This window comes from Anabrus simplex, chromosome 9 (genome assembly GCF_040414725.1).
Source record: "Anabrus simplex isolate iqAnaSimp1 chromosome 9, ASM4041472v1, whole genome shotgun sequence".
In the NCBI taxonomy this organism is placed as follows: domain Eukaryota; kingdom Metazoa; phylum Arthropoda; class Insecta; order Orthoptera; family Tettigoniidae; genus Anabrus; species Anabrus simplex.
The window spans coordinates 41,062,565-41,084,259 of NC_090273.1; the positions used below are offsets into that span (position 1 = coordinate 41,062,565).

At 38.0% G+C, this 21,695-nt stretch overlaps 1 protein-coding gene across 1 annotated transcript in view; it reads left to right on the top strand.

Moving 5' to 3' along the window:
* LOC136880846 (fat-like cadherin-related tumor suppressor homolog) overlaps positions 1-21,090 on the top strand; it is a 372,162-nt gene extending 351,072 nt beyond the window's left edge. Inside the window, exons 41-44 of the mRNA XM_068229137.1 lie at positions 1,189-1,311; positions 9,360-9,518; positions 9,798-9,800; positions 11,580-21,090. Coding sequence (XP_068085238.1) covers positions 1,189-1,311; positions 9,360-9,518; positions 9,798-9,800; positions 11,580-12,097 — 803 coding nt within the window. The 3' untranslated portion in view covers positions 12,098-21,090. The remainder of the gene's footprint in view (positions 1-1,188; positions 1,312-9,359; positions 9,519-9,797; positions 9,801-11,579) is intronic.
* The last annotated feature ends 605 nt before the right edge of the window (positions 21,091-21,695 follow it).

Below are 21,695 nucleotides of genomic sequence, written 5' to 3' on the forward strand. Positions count from 1 at the left end.
GTGATGCCTATTTTCTGAAGATCCTTTCCAACTTCAACAAGCGACCAATTGTTTTTTACTTTCATTGATTTTTTTTAAATATTACAGTTTGAACACAAACAGGTGCTCTCCTTCCTCTTCTTATTCTTTGTGCAAACCGCGCATCTTCTCTGGGGTTTTATCTTCTTCTCACTTGAATTTTTTCGATGAAGTCCCTCTCCACAAGTCACTTTGGTGGTGGATTGATGGACGGTCTGCCAGCTGATGGAGCAGTTGAAAGTTGTTGTTTGTTTATCTGAATCAGGACTTTTATCAAGACTAGTCGGTAGATTAGGTGCTCAAGTTGGAGATTCTGCGCACTGTGTAGTATATAGGACACTTTAGTTGGACCACATTCACCTGTAAATGGGATTTTTGTAGATGCATATCATGAATCAACAGATGTCCATGACAACTCAAGTTGTTCGTCACTAACACCCTCACTACTAACTTCATTGTTTACTTGCATTCACCACTTGACTCAATCTCGATCACTACTTTCAACTAATATTTTTACTGAACTTGTCTCAGACAAGCGTAACCCTTGCAGTGTGCCTGCTCTGCCAGTCACTGTCTGCTGACTTGATGAAATAACTTCTGGTATGCATTACCCATTGACACGACACACAAAAGTTCACTGCAAGGACATACACCATAAGCTTCAAATTGTACTAATAGTTCTCATGTACAGCCAACAGATGAGAGGAAAGTAAGTATTTTATTCGCAGCTAGTAGAGTTGATATGTGTGTATGTCGAACTGCCCCTGAGATATAATTGCCAAGTCTGTACGCATGTTCATTGAACTAGCCCGAGAGGTTAAGTGATTTTAGGCAAATAATTCCACTAGTAATATTATTTTCAGGTCAGTATTTTGAAATACAACATAGTTAGTCATGGAATGGTTCCTTCATCAAACATTTGTGAACAATTTTATGAAATTCCATCCAGCAGTTTAGAAGTGATATCGTTTTGGAAAACAGACAGACAGATATCATTTCATTTTTATATATAAAGAGCCTATTGAAGTGTGACACAAGCTTCTTAGTGGCATTTTTAAAGAGCATTGTAACTTTCGTTTCTCTGTAATGGAGGTGTAGTGTAAGGCATGTGGCTGAGTTTCTTTGTAACTGAGTCCTAACAGTGAATGCTGCATGTGACTGTATGTGCAGACTTGAAACGTGCCATCTTACCAGACTTACCCCGAGGAATGGTGGTGACCAGTCGAGCGTGTCCTGGAGGTACTTCGGCCACTTCTGTCAGCTCCATCGATGATGATCCTCGGCTCTTAGGAGGTGTGTGCTTGGCTTTGCTAACATGCATGAAGTTGTTCTTTTTTTTGTAACTATGAATTTACTTTTATTATTATATTATTATAATTTAAAATATATTTTAAACCTTAATGTGAAACCTCATGTTCATGAATTTAGTCCTGACAGAATAGTCATTCCTTTATACTGGTTGAAATTTAGGGTAATGAAAAATGATGCAAAACAATTCATGGTTAGTGTCCTTTCTCTCAGATGTTCAAAATTTCAAATTTCAGAATAGAATATGTTTAACCCACGGTTACTCGCATGGTGAGCGCGGCGCTCACCTCCGTAGTATATTGCTTGTTGTTGGAATATTACAACACCTCTACTTTTGAAACTTCATATACCTATCAAACAGATTGTTAGGAAGGGGAGGTGTCAGTTATTTCCATTATCTTTGGAAACTGAGATCCTCAATCCATTATTAGCCGCTATAGTGCATGTTTGGTGAGCAGTGCGCTCAGTAGCGAGTAACAGTCTACTCAATTTCCTGCATTATATTAAGTCATGGTTTTCTTATGCTTGTGTTTAATGCGAAATTTTTATATTGTGACTGTTGTTAGCGAATTTACTCAAGTTATAATGGTATCCACTGATCAGATAATTTCGTGGGTGGGTGAAACGTTGGAGGAAGTGGACTTGAACACAGAAAGTGATGGTAATGAAACAGATAAGGTTTACGAAAGTCATCCTAACTCTGAAACAGTGTGTCTGCAAGTTCTGAGGAAGATGAAGTACAGGTAAACCCCATTATACGCGGATTCGTTATCTGCGATTTTGCATATAAGCGATTTTGGTTTTAAGTCTAGTGCTGCCATCTGTTAACAGTACGTGGAAGCTGGAATGCTTTAAGGTGGGTACTGACGTGCGTGCTGAAATCTGTAACGTAACCTACATCGCGCGCCAAGGTTAAACGAAGCAAGCACATCTCTACGCGCACCTTCTGTTGTGTTTGCCGACACGTGAATCGTCAGTTTCGGTCAGTAAAGCTGTGAAACAGGTTTCGTATTTAAAACGCTGGGTAAAAGAAAATATAGTGTGCCTGTCGAAGGAAAGAAGCGTGTACCAAAGTCTTATTCATTAGAAACACAGAAGTTTTGGATCGCTATGAGAAAGGTGAGCGTATTGATGACATTCAGCATGCTTTGGAACTTAGTGAATCCACTGTGAGGACTATTTGTGACAATGTGGAATCAGTTTGAAAAACTGCTCAATCTTCTACTAACTTAAGTGTGACTAGAGTGACCAAATCTCGCTTGCAAGCAATGGAAAGAAAGGATTGGATTGAGCATCACAACGAACAACACATGCCTCTACCTCGAGCTGCTATTCAAGCTAAAGCCAAGAGCTTGGATCCAGAGTTTATTGTGTGTTTCAGTGTTAAATTTGTAAGTGTATAAAGTTTGCATTAAAATGCATTTCAGAAACATGGTAATGGTTATTTTTTGTAAACATACTAAGAATATCTGCTATTTTAAACTTAATATGTTTTACATATAAAATTACTCTCGATTTATACAAATTCAGTATGCACAGCAATGCTGCAGAACATAACTACCGCGTTTAACAAGGTCTACCTGTACTTTCGGTGATTGAAGACTGTATTCCATTCATTTTAGGAAAGGATGGAATTGCCAAGTGGGGCCTCCATGCTCCTGCTACAAATGTTCGAACCTGGAAACAGAGTTCCAGGAAAGATGCTGAAAGGAACAGAAGTGATGACTGACTGTGTAAAATGTTTGTTTGCTGTTATGCTGGATTATATGTTCACATTATTTAGTTCATACTCAGCATACTCCTCCTATTTCAAATGTGTTCAAATATAAATATATATATATATATATATTTTTTTTTTTTTTTTGCTAGGGGCTTTACGTCGCACCGACACAGATAGGTCTTATGGCGACGATGGGATAGGCAAGGCCTAGGAGTTGGAAGGAAGCGGCCGTGGCCTTAATTAAGGTACAGCCCCAGCATTTGCCTGGTGTGAAAATGGGAAACCACGGAAAACCATCTTCAGGGCTGCCGATAGTGGGATTCGAACCTACTATCTCCCGGATGCAAGCTCACAGTCGCGCGCCTCTACACGCACGGCCAACTTGCCCGGTATATAAATATATAGGGTGGCATGGAGGGCTGCATCAAACCAGTCTATGGACTGATGACTCGAACAGCAACATAAGCATTCGTGTTCCTAAATAAATTGTCTACCCCGTAGTCCCGTTTCTTGATACAGGGTCGGGGATGGGATGAGATGAATTAATATGGCATGTTTTATGGCCAGACACCCTTCTGTTGCCACGGGAAACCACAGAAAACCATTCTCAGGACAGCCGATGGTGGGGTTCAAACCCATGCTTCTCCCAACTGTACTCTACTTGCTTGTGTTCCTAAATAAATAATTATCTCAAAGTGATGTATTAAGAATACCTGCTTCTTTGTATGGACATATTATGACCTTTAAACATAAAGGGGAGCGCTGCACTCGCTAGTGAGTAATGCCGGGTTAAATGAAGTCTGTAAGAGGATAAATTCAATGACAACTCAGTGTATAAAGAGCAAGGAGTAAAAAGAGAAGACAAGCAAAATCATCATCATCATCATTGTTGACCATTTCCAATTGCCCGGGTATGGTGTACGAGCCCTCTGTATCTTTGTCCTTCCATGAACTACTGTTCTCTCATGATCTTCTCCCAATCTTGTCCTCTCTCCTTGACATCTTTCTTCACCAGATCTGTCCATTTTCCTCCGGGTCTGCCCACTGATCTTTTTCCTTTTACTTCTCTTTCATATGGCCGGCCCCATGGTGTAGATGTAGAGTGCCTGCCTCTTACCCGGAGGCCCCGGGTTCAATTCCCGGCCAGGTTAGGGATTTTTAGCTGGACCTGAGGGCTGGTTCAAGGTCCACTCAGCCTATGTGATTAGAATTGAGGAGCTATCTGACAGTTTGAACGTCATGCTGTCCACGTGACACCTCGTAATCTGCAGGCCTTCGAGCTGAGCAGCGGTTGCTTGGTAGGCCAAGGCCCTTCAAGGTCTGTAGTGCCATGGTGGTTTTTTTTTTGTGCTCATCCTTCTTACATGGCCAAACCTTTTTTTTTTTTTTTACGTTGCACCGACACAGATAGGTCATATGGCAACGATGGGACAGGGAAGGGCTAGGAGTGGGAAGGAAGCGGCCGTGGCCTTAATTAAGGTACAGCCCCAGCATTTGCCCCTGGTTTGAAAATGGCACCTCCTCTGAACTTGTCCTTCCTGATTTCTCTATCATGGTGCATAGGAACTTCATTTCTGCAGCTTTGGAGTTTTGAGTTGTCTTGTCTCGTTAACGTGGTAGTTTCCAAGCTATGCATGAGGAAGGGTGAATAGTATGATTTATATATTGTCATCTTTGCTTTTAATGGTACTTGTGTGTCCCACAGCAATTGTTTTACTTGGTGGTAAAATTGAGTTGCCTTCCTAATTCGACTATCAACCTCATACTTTGCAAGGTTGTCTTTTGATACTACCCAAATACTAACATTGCAACACTGTCCAGTGACAAGGACAGCCTTCATACACTGCCATCTTCACATAAATGAACTCTCTCTTTATCAATCCCTTTCTTGCAAATCCATTTCTTCTCGGCCCCAGTGACCTGATTTTTACTTCCCAGCTTTATCAGGAGGGTTGGGCTTCAGTACCCACTGATAGGTCATCCTGACAGATTTTCAGTCTTGATGTGGGAACAGTAGGATGAGAAGAAAGGTGGATAAGCACACGAAAATCCTTTAAGAGCAGCCTTGAAAATGTTCTTCACCGTGGTACTGGAGGTTCTGAAATCAAGGCAAATGTTAATCTTGATATACCATAGTATCACGTGGACTGATCATCAGTCTGATCACCTCTGTTTCTTTTAGTTCATACTCTTCCTCATGTTTTCCTTTGTAAATGGTCTTTTTCTCTTGGTCCCTATTGCATGTCTGCATAAAAATGGTTTCAAATTCACATAGCCTGTCTTTGAGGCCCCATGATAGACAATGTTATCTATTCGCTTTGTTTTTCCTTGTACAGCTATTATTGTTGAGCAGTCCTGACAAATGTCACATTATGTTTATTCACTCTTTACTGTATACAAAAAGCAACTCCCAATATCTTATTACTTCAGAACTCAATTAGATGACATCATATAAGCCATTTGCATTATACTGAAGACTTGGCAGAATGTGTCACAAACTTTTTGTATAGCCAGAGTTTTGAAAAATCAGCATTTTAGAGACAAATTTAATGCTAGCTAGGAAGAGGTCTAAAATGGTTAGCTGCCAAATTCAGATCGGTTCACATACATCTTCTTCTTTGTTTCCAGTTTCCAGTCTTCCAGGTCAGGTTGTGAATCAAGAACCTCCACAGTTTTCTATCTCTCCACCACTCCCTTCCTTCCTCCAATATTTCTTCTACTTGTACTCCTCTCTTCTCTATGCTCTCCTTCACTGTATCTGTCTTCCTCTTTCTGGACCTTCCCTGTTGTCCTCTCCTATTATTTTCTCCATGAATACTCGCTTTGGAACTCTGTTCCCTTCCATTCTCATTGTGTGTCCGTACCATTTCAGCTTACTGGTCTCTAATCTTGTATTGCAGTTTTGGGAATCAAATTCTCTGTCTGATTTCTATGTTTCTGATTTTATCTCTTCTTGTCTTCCCAATTATTCCTCTAAGGAATTTTATCTTGGCTGCTTTGATAATCGTCTCATCAAGTTTTGTTCTTGTCCATGTGCCCGTCGCATATGTAAAAGTGAATGATTAATAATTGAGCACAGAATTTTCTTGCATTTCTCTGGGACGTCCCAGATCCACACTATACTTATCACACATTAGTACATGTACATGTGTTGCGTATTTTCTCAGTATAACAATGTGGCATGAGAAATGGGAAGAAAATGCAACAAAGCTAGTGCAGTGAGTTTTCAGTTGGAGTCTGTATTACTTGAAAAATATATTAGTTTGTCAAAAAAATATATGATCATCAAATAATTTTAAGTGATTCTGTTGTATTGAAGTAAAAATTGGGTAGATTCAGGAAATCTTATTCTGTGTATGTATGTAGCAAAACAAACAGTATTGAAATTACAAACATGTATCTAACTGTGTCGGAGCAGCATGTGTTCAAATTTTGCAACCTCACATCTCACAGTCCTGTAGATTGTTGAACATGTTGAAGAACACAGGTTGCAACAACCTACAGAACCGTGAGACGTGATGGTGCACATTTTGAACAGATGCAGTACCTACGCAGTTAGATATGTGTTGGTGTCATCACTTTACATGTTATAATGACGTATCTTGATATTTAAAGCATATTTGTAAGTACATGCACAAAAGTGATTGTGGGCTTTGATGATCGCCCAGCGTTGTATTTCTTTTTTTAACTTTCTTTTATTCTCTTTTCAAGCTACATTGAAATGCAATGGAAGAATTCCTTGCCCTGTTGGCATAACAGGTGGGTAATCAATCAATCAATCAATCAATCAATCAATCAATCAATCAATCAATTATGTCATTTAATCTACATTTAGGGCTGTCCCCCAGGTGGCAGATTCCATATCAATTGTTTACCTACTCTCTTTCTTAAATTATTTCAAAGAACTGGGAAATTATCGACATTATTCCAAAATTATTCCATTCCCTAATTCCTCTTCTTATAAACTAACTCATTTGTCCCAATTTATCCTCTTGAATTCCAACTTTATCTTCATATTTTTTTATCTTTCCTACCCTTAAAAGGTTCCACTGAAGCTTATTCATCTACTAGTGTTATTCCCAACTGTCCACTGACAGCTTGGAACATACCACTTCATATGAAGTGTATTGATTAGGTGGACCATTAAACGTAACACTAGTCCTTAATTTAAACTGTATCAGTATGGATCTATATGATGAAGTTTGTAAACTGTAACATACCGTTTAGTTGAGCATCTCGTCTCCTTACTCCCAAGTCTTCCCAGCCCAAAGTTTGCAACATTTTTATAACACTCTTCCGTTGTAGAAAATCACCCTAAACAAATTGTGCTGCTTTTCTTTGGATCTTTTCCAGTTCTTGTATCAATTAGTCATGGTGTGGGTCCCACACATTAGAACCCTACTCTAATTGTGGTCTTACCAGAGACTTATATGCACTCTCCTTTACATCTTTACTACAACCCCTAAATACGCTCAAAACCGTGTGAAGAGATCTGTAACCTTCCTTTACAGCCTCGATGATATGATTACCCCAGTGAAGATCATTCCTTATATTAACATCTAGGTACTGAAAGAAGGATGAAACAAGACCTACAGTAATTTTTTGTCTGATGAATAATGAAATTAAAATCATGGTTGATTTAAGTTTTCTCAGTGTAAGATAATATCTATAAAGTTTACAAAACTTGTGCAGACATGATAGTATTATGTGAAATGATGCCTGCATGGTGGCCATGGATATCAAGGCATCAAGTCTGTATGGTCTGACATCGTGGTTAACCAGTTCGAGTCCCATTGGTGGAAATATTTTCACCACCAGTATATCAGCCAGCAGGGTAGGAGAGGTGGTGGTATACAATTTTTATTAATTAGATTGTGTACCAAAAACGTGGATCCAATTCCAAACCTCTACGCAGTGTTCATATGGAGTACTTTGTCAGTAGCCTATGTAAAGGACCCTTTAAAGAATTGATGTGTGGTGTTAGTCCAAACTAAGTAGAGAATAAACAGCAGGAAATAAACATCTCAGGAGTTTTCTAAAAAAAATTCCCAAATTAACATTATTATTGAGCTTTTCATATAGCATGAGGAAAAAGCTTAGCTTTTCTTGCCTATATCTTCTTCAGTTTTTGATGAAATGTGACAGTTCTGGTTCATCCTCAAAGATAGTTAGGGTATGTTGAAAGAATTCTTGTGAATCATCCAATGAAGTTCTGAAATATGAGGTTAATATAGCTTTATTCTTTGTTGATTCATTGACCTAATAATGCAAGTTAAGCAGCGTATGTCATAGAACAGCATTGTGCTCAAATGCTACATGCACTATTCTGACAGTAGCGTACAATGTTTCAATAAAATGCAAATGTCTAAATAATCTACTGCAAATTTTTGCGTGAAAGAAATAAAAAGAGAGCTGGAAGGATTTCTTTTAAATGTATACAGAGTGTCCTTGAAAAAGATTCTACTATTTACAGGGGAGGCAGCACGCAACAAATGAAGGGAAAAAAGATTCTATAAACATTGGTCACAAACCCAATGTCTTCAGAGTTATGGTCCGCTACCACTACTATCAGTGATCATGATGTTCCAATAATTAGCATATGGTCGTATCCAACAAAAGATGGACATATCTTCCTATCGAAGGATTGGCCATAAACAACTACAAAAATTTCATCGTAACACAGATCTTCCATGAGCGATGGATTGGTCGGGAAGGGCCAGTACCTTGGCCTGCCTGTTCGTTTGACCTTAACCCTTTAGATTTTTGGCTTTGGGGACATGTAAAGACCATGGTGTATGCGGTCCCCATAAATGATTTGGATACACTACGGGAACTCGTGTTCAGTACCTGTGATGCAATCTGGCAACAACCAGGGGTGTTCCAATGAATGTGTGATTCCATGCGACGTTGAGCCTTTAAGGCTCCATTGCAGTGGATGGCAGTCACATCGAGCACATGTTCTGAAGAGTATATCAAAGACATTATGTTTGCGGCCAATATTTATAGGACCATTTTTCCTTCATTTGTTGCGTGCTGCCTCATCTGTAAATATTGGAACCATTTTCAAGGACACCCTGTAGAAAGTCCTTTAAATATTGCTTGGTTCCATAGATTGGCTAACTAACAGCTAGTGTTTTCATAAATGAATGAGAAATTTTCTTTGTGAATTTGAATATCTCAGGAAGTGTATCTGAGAACCCCTTGTTATGAACCTCTTATCGAGCCACTCTTCCATTTCTGGAAATATTTACATGATAGTAATTTGGAAAATTGATATAATAGAATGTAAGTGTGATTATGTTGACTGTTTTAGGTTACCACTGGGACTGCTCGGACTGGGTCAACCGTAGCCAGAACCCTTTACCAAACATCACCGAGGTACCTGGCAGCGAGGTACCAGACTCCTCAAGCTTCCACAGCAACGAGAGTAATGAATCCAACACTCACCATGGGACCATGACTCTCCCTCCAGGTACAAAAAGCACAAAAGAACAAAGTCCATCTTCACATATCACTTTATTTGCCCTCTGTTCTATGTTAAATGCACAGAACTTCATCTAGCAGAGGTCTGTATCAGTGCTGTTAACATGGCCAAGTTCTGGGCCAATATTTTGTAAATAACTGTATCATTTTATGTAAATATTGTCATTTCATGTATTTTATTTAATTTGCATCTGTAATCTATATTGTGCTACTCACATGAATAAATAAATAATCTTCACATATCCATATAGTGCTGTCTTCACATAAGCAGGTTCTCTCATCGTCAATCCCATTTATTATACATCAATTACTTCTCAGCTGCCAGCTGTTGAAATAGCCCCTTGAGGAGTACTGAAGCCTATCCTTCTGATGAAGCCTGGAAGAATAAATGAGCTCACTGATGGCTGAGAAGAAATGGATGTAGAATAACCGAGATTGTTGTGGAGAGAGCCTATCTATTTGAAGATGACAGTATACAAAAGTGTGAAGATTGTCCTTGTTTCCTGTTTCTATTGCTCCCTTTTCTCACATTGTCTTTGTCCTGTTATGTGTTCTTATTTACGTAAGACAGGAAAGGAACAACCAAGTGTCGAAGCAAGTTGGGGAGATAGAGGGCATTTGATAAGAAAAGAATGCATATAATAGGACGAATAAAATATCAGGTTAGTGGGAAGAGGGAGCAACAGAATTAGGAGATGAGGACAAACTCCCTTTACCCACAATGACCCGCCATTTTGTTCGTCCTATTATACCGGGTGGTCCATAAGCCCCTTGCAGTCTAGTTTTATGCAACCCGCCATATTTACTACAATTCTGAAATGTGTCGGTCCCTCTCCCTAAACCGGGGTTTGCCATGCAGCGGACAGTTCCCAGCCTATGCAATACCTGTTCCTTGTACGTGTGTGCAGTTCCTGTTGTAACTGTGTTGCAGTGAGGTAGAGCGATGTCTCTAGAGTCTGGAAAAAAGTTCATACCTACCTGCCATCGCATGTTGTTACTGTTCCAGTGGAGCACACTCTGCCCTACCTGTGTCATACGAAGCTTGGAACATGTGCGACGTAGCTAACTGGTAGCCTGTGTCATAGCCACATACCATCACCTCCTCATCCTCGTCCAACCCAGCTCCATACCCTCTCATGCAATACCAACGGCCCTTTACAGAGCCAAATAAACAAATCAGTCTGTGGAAACTGTTCTGTGGGTTCATTTGGGTTAATAGTGTTAGTTAATAGTGGCGCTCACGATTCCTGCAGTCTTCTAGCCCATAACCACCTTGGTTGAGAGAGAGGGACCACATCGCAGGCAGTTGGCAGTAAAAACAATTACTTGTGTAGGATTTAATCCTCCTTATCCTCGAGCACTGTCTACTGTCACGTTTTCGTACCTGTGCTCATTTTATGGGTTCATTTGGGGTACGCATAATGAGTTAATAGTGGTGCTCACAATTCCTGCTGTCTTCTAGCCCATAACCACACATCTCATTATATTACCTCGGTTGAGGGAGAGGGACCACATCCCAGGCAGTTGGCAATAAAAACAATTATTTGCGTAAGATTTTATCCTCCTTATGCTCGAACACTGTCCACTATCACATCTCCGACCGCCCGCCTGCCAAATGAGCTGTTGTGAGGCTTGACATGCTGTGGGGAATTCGCAACCTATACAATACCTGTTCCTTAGTGGGAGGGGTAGTTGCACCTCCTGTGGTAAGATACATGTTCTTCATACCTGTGCTCGTTTTATGTTGGGAGTACGCATAATGAATTAACAGTGGCGCTCACAATCCCTGCTGTCTTCTAGCCCATAACCACACAGCTCGTTATATTACCTCGGTCGAGGTAGCAATGTATTTCAGAATTGTAGTAAACACGGCGGGTTGTATAAAACTAGATTGCAAGGGACAGGTGGACCACTGAGTACGTGTTCCTTTCTTATTCCCCTTTTTATGACTCTTGTTCCTATTCAGATTCCTATGTTTCTGTATATGACTTAACTAACATTTAATACTGATTAGTATTCCCAAATGTAAGTAACTTGTATGTGTTTTCAGTGCTGGGACCCATAGATCCAGCTCGAGACATTGAGACTCTGAACGAGGACCAGGAGTCTGAGTATGTTGGAGACTCTGAATGTGGGACAGAGTACCCAGATAGTCCAAACCTGCAAAGCTGTAACATGCTGGACAGCGGTGGAGAGGAATACCACTTCAACACTGCCAACAGCTATCTGCGTCACCCCAACTCGTACTTACCTCGCTACAACATCAACAGCGAGACCGAGGCAGAGCACAACAACAATAGCAACAACCTTGACGACACCGATGACGAAGAAGAAGAAGTGGTGCCTTATGGTTTTCCAAGTGCTAGGCGGCGTAAGGGAGACGACGAAGATGGTTCTGTCATAACTGTACTTGGAGAACGTGCTTCGCTACTGGGAGGTTGTACCAGCAACAGCGATCTCTCAACAAACCTGTGCGATATCGAAGACTCGGAATTTGAGAGCTCGGAGCTCAAGAAACTTAATCCGAGGAATTGGATCTCGGCAGGAATCACTCAGACTTCCGTGTGACATTGCCAAGTCAGTTCGCTTAAGTAAAAGTGCCATAATCACAAGTTACAAAGTGGTTGCTAGGACAATTTTTATATTGTATTAAAATACTGCATTTGTTTGTGTGATTTGAACCTGTAGCCTTCCTGTTCTTTAATATAAAGAGCACATTGCTCTAAAATTTATCTAAACGTTCCTCCTGCCATTTCACAGCTGCACTTTTCTTTATAGGTATGTAACATATGAAATCTGAGTAACACGCAGTAGTTTCGGTGGTGGGATTATTACAATTTGCTATTCAGAGATCAGTTAGTGGGGTCATAGATTATCTTGTTTATCACGTATTTATTTTATTTCTTGTTGTATGTTGTAGGTGTGTTGCATGGTTTCTTACGGTGTTGCATAAGGGCTTGAGGCCAGGCTATAAAATGAAGAGTGATATTACTAGCTGTACACGTTCTGTGCCTCGTGGTTGGGGTCGTATTGGAGGGACCACACTTTCGCTATTTATGCTTCTTTTCTAAACCTTTTTACAACTTTATATCCTCTCTGCTTTGGAAATAGCTTACTCTTTAACAGTTTATCCGAGTTTAGGACCTGTAAAGTACAACGGAAGCCTCACTAGAGTTGTGAGAATTCAGTAGCAGGCTCAGGTATCAGTCTTCCAGATAAGGTCTTGTACATTTCATATTCCAGTTTCTATGAAGCCTTCCTTCATTTCAAGCTACAAGGATTACTGACAGGCTTATATCTCCCAGAGGTAAACTGAAATCTTGTTGATTTATTTATTTTAAATATGAACTCTAAAAATCTTACGATGATGTAATATCTAACTTCCATTTCTTTTTTAAAAAAAGAAACAATTTTGTCATTTAACTTTCAGGAATAAACAAACGAATATATTACCGGTAATTAAATTCTTCAATGTTCATACTTGCACCTATTTAAATTATACTTCAGAAGGACTGCAATTATGGACATTCTTGCATTCTTAATTGAAATGAAACTCAGATAGTAGGTGCAATCGTAAAATAAATCAATAATGAATTCTAAAAATTACTAATGCCCTAGTTGATGCCACTTTTAAAAAGAATTAAAAAGTGGACTACACTGAATTTTAATCTGGGCATCATCTACAAGCTTGTCTTTTATATTTAAAACATTCTCACTGGTGTAGAACAGGTGCTTATCAAACTAGAGAGGAAATAAGATCTGATGGAAGACTTGAATTATAGAGATGGTTACACAGTAGAAATGCACATCAGAAAGTGAGGTATTGCAAGAAAATAAATGTGTCTGCATTCTTCTTTGGTAATAGGAGAACTAAGTAATTCAAATTTGAAATTAAAACAAGAAATCTACCAAAACATCAGGAGATCAATCATGTATTTTTTTAAAGATAAATAATGCACTCATTAAGATTTCAGAAAACAAAGTACCTTTCTAGCTCCATAAATATTTTAAAAATATTACTTGATGGAAAATGCTTTCTTGTTTATTTGGTAATGAAAATTATCTCCCCAGCATTATTCATGCCAATTTGATATAGTTTTCCACATGCTGACACACTGTTGGCTTTTCTAATATTATTTCTGTGTGAGCCTTGCCTCTGTCTAGCTCAAACTGATTGCTTTTATATGCTGATTTGCATAGTTATGTTACATAATGATGTAACTGCCGTTTAGCCAGGTTGTCACTCAGTACTGATACAGTATGTTCCGGTGCAGGAGCAGATATTTATTGTGTTCAATATTTCAGAAAGTGTTATTTTGAATAATACTAAGCTAAGTCTTCCTAGTTTCATAATTATGAAGACAAACCTTTAAACTAAGATACTCTATAACTGGCTATGAATCTATGTTTTTAACATTAAAATTTGAGATTCCACTAAAAACTCCAGATATTTCCCTGCTCTCTTGTTTTACATTATACCAGTGGCCTGTCTCAGCAATAGCTGCAGACGAAGACTCAAAATGAAACTGATGATAAAGGAAACATGAGAACGATGACCTCTGGAAGGTCAGTTATTTGCCTTTAAACTTACACTTCTGTGAGTATACATATGGAAGTTTTGAACCTTGGCAATTGCTCTATCACAATCTTATTGTGCATGGTTGTAACAGTCCTGTTTTCATTGTACTTTAATAAAGAACGCTATAGTTTACTGTCAATATATAAAATGAATCAGTTTTATACAAGAAAATCTGTATCATTGTTAAGTTAGGGAAAAGGATACATATTTTAATTTGGAACCTAATTACAACATTTACAGTACCGGTAACAATTCCCTGTTAATACACTCTTTTCATGCTATTTTAAACTTCCCAGTTGAATCTATATTGAGACAATCTCTCTTTTAAAGTAAACATTTTACTTTTAGGCTTGGTTTTTTTCTTTTTTTTTCTTTTTTTTTTTTTTCACACCAATTATTAGCAATACAAGGATTCAGTAATTAATGAGGCATTTAAACTATACATCACCTGAAACTCTCATAGAAAAAAATTATGTTTATTGCATCTTTTCTATCTTATTTTGGAAGCCTCTTCCATCTTATTTAAAAGGAGACCTCATTGTAGTTTTAAGGCAGAAAAGTGTAATCTGAATTTTGCTTGTAGGTGTTCAAACGTTACCCTGTAAGACACCAGGCCTTCAGATTCTCTTGTCACTATCACTACAAAACTGGTATATTCATTCCTATACCAACTGTTAATTGACTAAATCTGGAATTTACTTAACTGATAGTTCTATAAAGAATTTTTTTACTGGCAAGTAATGAGAAACTTTTTCCAAGATTACAACAAAGCACTTCTATGTAAAAATTCATACAAAGATGCAAGGTCCTAGCATACTCACTCACTTTGTCTTTAATGCTAGAAATTAACTAGCATGGATAACAAATCATGTAGAGAGAGAGATAGGAACTAGAAAGGAGTGGGTAACAGGATAAACAGAATGACAGGTCAGTATGGAGAAAAGGGAGACAAGGACGAACATGAAAACACAAAAGGACACGGACAATCTCCACATCTTCTTACACTGCTATCTTCAAATAGATCGACTCTTTCCTCATCAATCTCAGTTCTTCTCAGCCCCCATCAAGCTGCTTCCCAGATTCATCATGAGGACGGGCATCAACGCTCGTGAAGGGCCAGCACGACAGATCTCTGCCTTGTTGCGAGGAGTGAAGATGATAAGAAACACAATAATAATTACACTTCAATGGTCCACCTTTTCAATACTATATTATGCAATGTTTACATTACATTTTTTAACCTTGGAACTAGTTTCGGCCTTGGCTGGTCATCATCGGCCACAAACTGTACAAATACATCTAATGACTAAAACAAATGCACAGACACAAATGACGTAAAAAGGTATTAAAAGGATCTGGGCACAACATGAAACATATAAAATTAAAATAAGGCTCTACAGTCCTTGGATGCATTGCACCATGTTAAAATGTTAGTGCTTCTTATTAAAATATCTTGAAAATATTGATGGAGATTGTAAAAAAATGGCACACGAAGATATGATTAATATCTGGCAGTTCATAGAATGCAGCTGGTAGAAATTCGCAATTCAATGCAGTGTCCATGAAGTTAACCTAAATAAATGATAGTCAAAATTAATGAACTAAAACGAAAGAGAGTGCTAATCAAATGGCATATCCTATGATGATAAGAAAGCTGAATGAACACAGGAAAAGACTGTCTGGTAAAAGACTCACTGTATATGCCACCTATATGTCTCTTCCCTTTTCCTTTGTTATCCAGCTGTCTTCCTATCCTAAATTTCCTGCATTCAGATTGAAGATCCGACAAGATGGGCCTTCAGTGAATGTTGATCCCTGCCTTCCTGATGGAGCTCGGAAGCAGAATGAGCTCATCGGTAGCTGGAGGAAATGGATGCAGAAGAACTGGGAATAGGAGAGGAGAGAGCCAGTCTATTTGAAGATGTGGAGATTATCCTTGTCTTTTTCTGCTCCCTCTTCCCATGCTGACCTGGCATTGCATTTATCCTGTTGTCCGGTGTAACTTTAAACCTTTTCAGTCTGTTGAACATACAAGTTTAATATAAATATTACACTAAAACATACCTGTGAAAAAAAAAAACACATTATTAAGCAAGGAATACAGTAATGAACCCCACTGGCAGCTACCACGGTAACCACGCTGCTGCTTTTCAACCCCCCACACGCCACGCGCACAAGATGACCCTGAATGTAAGACGACCCCCACTTTTTCCTTCAAAAAATTAAATCAGGCTTAAAAAGTGCTTTTTAAAATCATATGAATGCCTTTCTTGTACAGTATGCATTTTTAGACTAACTTTGTCTTCACGCCAGCGCCAAACAGTGGCTTTAGTTACCGGTACGCTGTATTTTATTGTGGCTCATGATTATTCTTTATTTCTGCAGGTTTAATAACCATTAACCTAAAATTGGCATCATAATATCAAAGAGAACCTACTGAAAATTTACCGGCAATACCTGTTCCACGCATCTCTACAATGCGACGATCCATCGGGAAAATATTCCTGCCGACTATAAAACTGTTACTTTACTCGGCGTCAGGTAAAACTGGCTGGCGCTACACACACGTCTCGCTTGCCAGGTTGAGCCGACTTCAGCGGCTAGCGATGTATAGGCCTAATAAATACGCGGGCATTGAAGGTCAAAGAAAGACTTTATTGTGCCATGCTATGGCATTGCGTTTTTCGCTCCCATACCTCACAATTTCATCTTTGACTTCTTTAAAGCGTCCTTGTTGCAGGCCACTGAATGCATCTTTTTTTACAGTATGCACAATTATTCTTCATTTTCACGTGTTTAATGACCATTAAATTAAAATCAGCATCATAATATCAATGAGAACCCATTGAAAATTTGCCGGCAATACCTGTTCCACGACAATCCATCACGAAAATATTCCTGCTGTCTATAAAATTTAATTTTACTAAGCGTCAGGTACAGTAGACATGTTATAACTCTGCCACTGAGTAGCCCTGGTCTTTCTAAGAATTCAAAGGCTCGCATGTTTTAATGCCATTCTGCGGATTTGAGAAACATTTTTTGTAGAAGTTAATGGAATTTTATTCTCTCTCCACTATTTCCAGAGATCAAGCGGCGTTACACAGAGACACTGTACAACCAGTTGCCATGGCTAGTGATGTATAATAAAGAGGCAGACATTGATTGTCAACAAGTTTTGTGTGCTACAAAATATAAATTTCATGTTTCTATATTGACAACTAAACTAATATTGTTTAAATAACTATAACAATGATTTATCGTTGAACAATATCCTCCTTATTCAATACCTTCTGGTTAATGTGAATTTAAAAAACTTAAATTTCACATTTGTTACAACTATACATGTTTCGATCCTAATTGGATCATCTTCAGTAGATTGCTAAAATTGACATTACATATTGTAGTTAAAAACATTTAAAACTGAAGTGAGGATCATGGTATGAATGTTAAAATGTTCTCATTAAGAAAAAATTTATGTCCTTATAAGGTCGTGGTTTAAAATCTTCCGTGAGCACTATTGTCCGCTTGTCGTGATGTCCTCTTGATGTTGTCATCAGTTACAAGTCTACTAATTGGACTATTGTTCTATTGTTCAACAATAAATCATTGTTATAGTGATTTAATATTATAAGTTTTGTGTGCACGCATGCGGGGGGTGAAAAGAAACAGCGTCATTACCATAGGAGCTGCCAGTGGTGTTCATTTACTGTTAAGTCGCAAATGCAAGATGACCCTTGATTTTTCACATGAGATTCTGATAGAAAAACATTGTCTTGGATTTGGAGAAATACGGTAATAAGGAATAGTGTGTATTTTCATTCCTTGCTTAATAATATGTTTTTTTTTTCCTTACAGGTGTAATATTCATAATGAATGTGTGTGTTCGACAGGCTGATAAGCTTTCAAGTTACATTTATCCTGATAATTGTTCCTTTACACTGTAAGTTACCTGGAAAAAGGAAACTGTTTCAGAGCTCACCATTACTATCGGGAATGGCTCGTTGACTTTCCATGGTCTTTTTGGGAGAGGTTGATTTTTTTGTAAATATATTGCCTACTTTCTTCCTAAAAATATTTAAGCGACACTAAACTAAAAGACATCTTTATGGGATTATGTAAAATGCAAAGTGTTCTTTTTTGTGATTTAATATTGCATTTCATTTATTTTTGTTTTTATTACTATGCTGTGAATATTACTCAAACAAATGCAGTATACCTATAGACTTGTATTATGAGCTATATTTTTTGAATAATTGAGCTCATTGGACTTCTGAATCTTGGCATTGTAAGTTCCCAAGGAAGACTGTTGTTTACTTAATTGTGTATATAGTGAGTGAATGTGACTTGACATATTATATTTTGAACTACAGCACAACTAATATTATTATTATTATTATTATTATCTTAACTGTGATCTTGGACCACATCAGATATCACCAGAAGGTTTGGTGCTACAAAGTATGAACCCTACAACAAGACTGTAGATGTAATTTGATATGAGAACAACAATTAGTTTGCAGGAGAATGTATATTACATTATATATTTAAAGACCTTCTGCCTCCTACCTTCATACAAGAAATACTGAAGGTATGATTTGTCCGTGATGTTACCGAGTAGAGCAGGCAGGGGTGTAGCAGGTCATAGCCCATTGCTTGAACAAGTCATGTCCAGGCATTTGGCATCTGAAGAAGCCTTAAAATAGATTTGGAGAATAAATAGGAACCTGATTTTCACAAGGTACCTGTGTGGAATCTGATTTTTTTAAAGCATATTCTATATTGAATTAAATTATTCCAAATTAAGTTCATGGAATATTGCCATTATTAACAAATTATGTTCAAAATGATAATACAATTTTTTTTTTTAATTTTACTGGAAATTTGTGCTTTTTCCCTTTTCCCATGGTAAAAATATATTATTAATTGAAATTTGTACCCACAACAAATGCTGAACCCTATGATAACACTGTGTATAGCAGAAAGCTGATAACAGTTTCAAGCCAGAAGAGTTTATTCAGTACTTTTATTTTGGGTTTTGTGTGTATAGTAAAAATAGTATACAGTATTTATTTATTATTTGGAAAACAGTGTTCGTAGTGCTTGAGGCATTCGATGCTCAGAACTTTTATTTATCTTCACTTTTAGTTTAGTGATAACATTCCAAATATAATTCAGTCAAAGATGATCTACAGCCTTGGACAAGATATCACGAGATTCTGGGTTCAGTTGTGGAGGAATGTATTGTGCAGAAATAATACTAAGTAAAGATTTCAATAGGATAGTCATGGGCGAAGGGAAATTAAAAATATTAATTGCATTTTGGTTACAGTGGCAACTTTTAATTACATATATTTAATGGTTAGTTGCCCTGCAGTGTATCTGCCTCTTAGCCAGAGGTCCTAGTTTGATTCCCAACTCACCCAAGTATTTTAATCCAGAACTCTGCGCTGGAATGGGTTTTACTCAGCCTCGGGGAGACCAGCTGAGGAGCTGTCTAATGTGAGAGGCAGTGGGCTCAGCTGTGAAAGTCAAGCAATAAGACTAAGGATATTGTAACACTGACAATGTGGCACTCCAGTATCTGCATGCCATCTGGGTATATTTCTTGTTCTTAATCGTCATGTCCCAATTCCTTCCGAACATATATGAATTTGGGAATGTTCTTCATACTGTGGTAAATTTACTGTTAACCTTTTATTTGTGCTCCAAAACTTTTTAATAAGATGGTTGTTTTCAGATACAGTGGAAATTATATCTGCTGTTGCCTACGATGACTGTTCGTAAGATGGAAAGCAACCCAGTGAGGTCATTTGCTTACCATTTAAAGAAGTGTAGCAAAGTCAATGCAGTTAACTGTGTTGTATAAAGAAAAAGTGCAACTGAAATTGTTGTCTTTGCAGCAAATGAAATATTCAAGGAGACAGAAACTAAAATTCAAAAGAAGTTTCAAATAGCTAGGTAATACGCCTGTTCTGATCTAGAGGTCAGTAGTTAGTTTAAAGAAGGGTAAAATGGTAGCAATGTACCTAAAGCAGCTCTTTTCCTTAGAGGGAATTCCTCCTATAACCACTTAGACAGTAGGCTGTGTCAGCTAACAATCTGGAAAACTGAGGATTGTTCTAAAATATCTCCCACTATCAAGGATTAATCTTTCCTGATATTTTGCGACCTGATAGCTGTATTTCATTGTTATTGGCTTCTTACTAAGATGACCAGGGTTTGAATCCCAACCAGTACACATGGGATTTTTTAAATGAAAAGTTATATCCCTGTGCTTCAAAATCCACACAAAACTGGAAATCCTGTGTCTATGATCAGAGCTAGAAGTGTTTATTTTCTTTCCCGATACTTCACCCATAAGCCACAGAGACTCTTCCCTAGCCACTGAAATATTTTTGATGAAACTCATTTTCTTTTCCTAAGACTTCTCTTGTAAGTCAAGGATTTTGTGTTGTTTTGGGGTTGATACTTCAACCTAATAAATGTACTTACCACTTTTTGTACAAATATCCTAACTGTTAACTTGTATATTGTTTTGTAACCTGATATTTATGTTATATAAACCTGGCATAGGTTGGAGTTATGAAATCATTAACAGGCCTTTTAAAAGTTAAAATACACTGGCTTAATTGTATATCATCAGGCATGAGTGATTTTAAATAAGTTGGTTGCATTTTGTGTGTCAGCTTGAAAGTCTTCTTTCACTTCAAGTGTACAGTAATGGGCATTCCTGCTGCACCCCTGCTGATGAAAAGAAAGTAAGGACCAAGCTCAGGAAGGGAAGAGGCAGATCTTAGTTTTCTCAGGTGCATGCATGACTGGGATGGGACATATCTCATGGGGTCCTTCTTTTGTACTTCCTTCAGACAGGCAGCTTGCTAGGCCGTAAGATATATATAACTAAATGGAAATGAAAATGAATGCTTTTTAAACTATTTGTACATAAACGTGTGTTGATAATATATTATTGTATTTTGAAGTACATTTCATAAGCTTGTTACTTATTTCTTATCCTTTTCCTTCTCCACCATCAACAGGTAAAAAAAAAAAAAGGTAAGCAGATGGTGACTAAAAAATACTGCCGTCAACATAGCAGATTATTCAGGAGGTCAAATGGACTGTATCGCTTATTGATCTATCTAAGACTTTTGACAGGGTAGATCATGGAAGACAACTGACCCAAAAATGAGAGCTATTTGATTAGAAAATAGAGTGATTGAATGGGTGGTTAAATTTCTAGGAAATTGAACTCAGAGAATTAGAATAGGTGAAACATTATCTGATAATGTAATGATTAAGAAGGGGTTTCTGCAATGCAGTATTATTGGATCTTTGTTTTCTTATGTATATAAATGATATTTGCAAGACAAGCCTTTCTGTAGATGATGTTATACTGTATTGAGTAATAAATAAGTTACAGGATTGTAAGTGCCTGCAAAAAGACCTGCAAAGGAGCTGCCACACTGAATTGTGTTGGTTCCCCTGTATTCAGAACAGGTCTGCATTACCTATGAGTAGTACCACTATTTGAGGAGCACCATGGGTCTGCGTTGCCTGTGATCAGCACCACTATATGTAGACCACCAT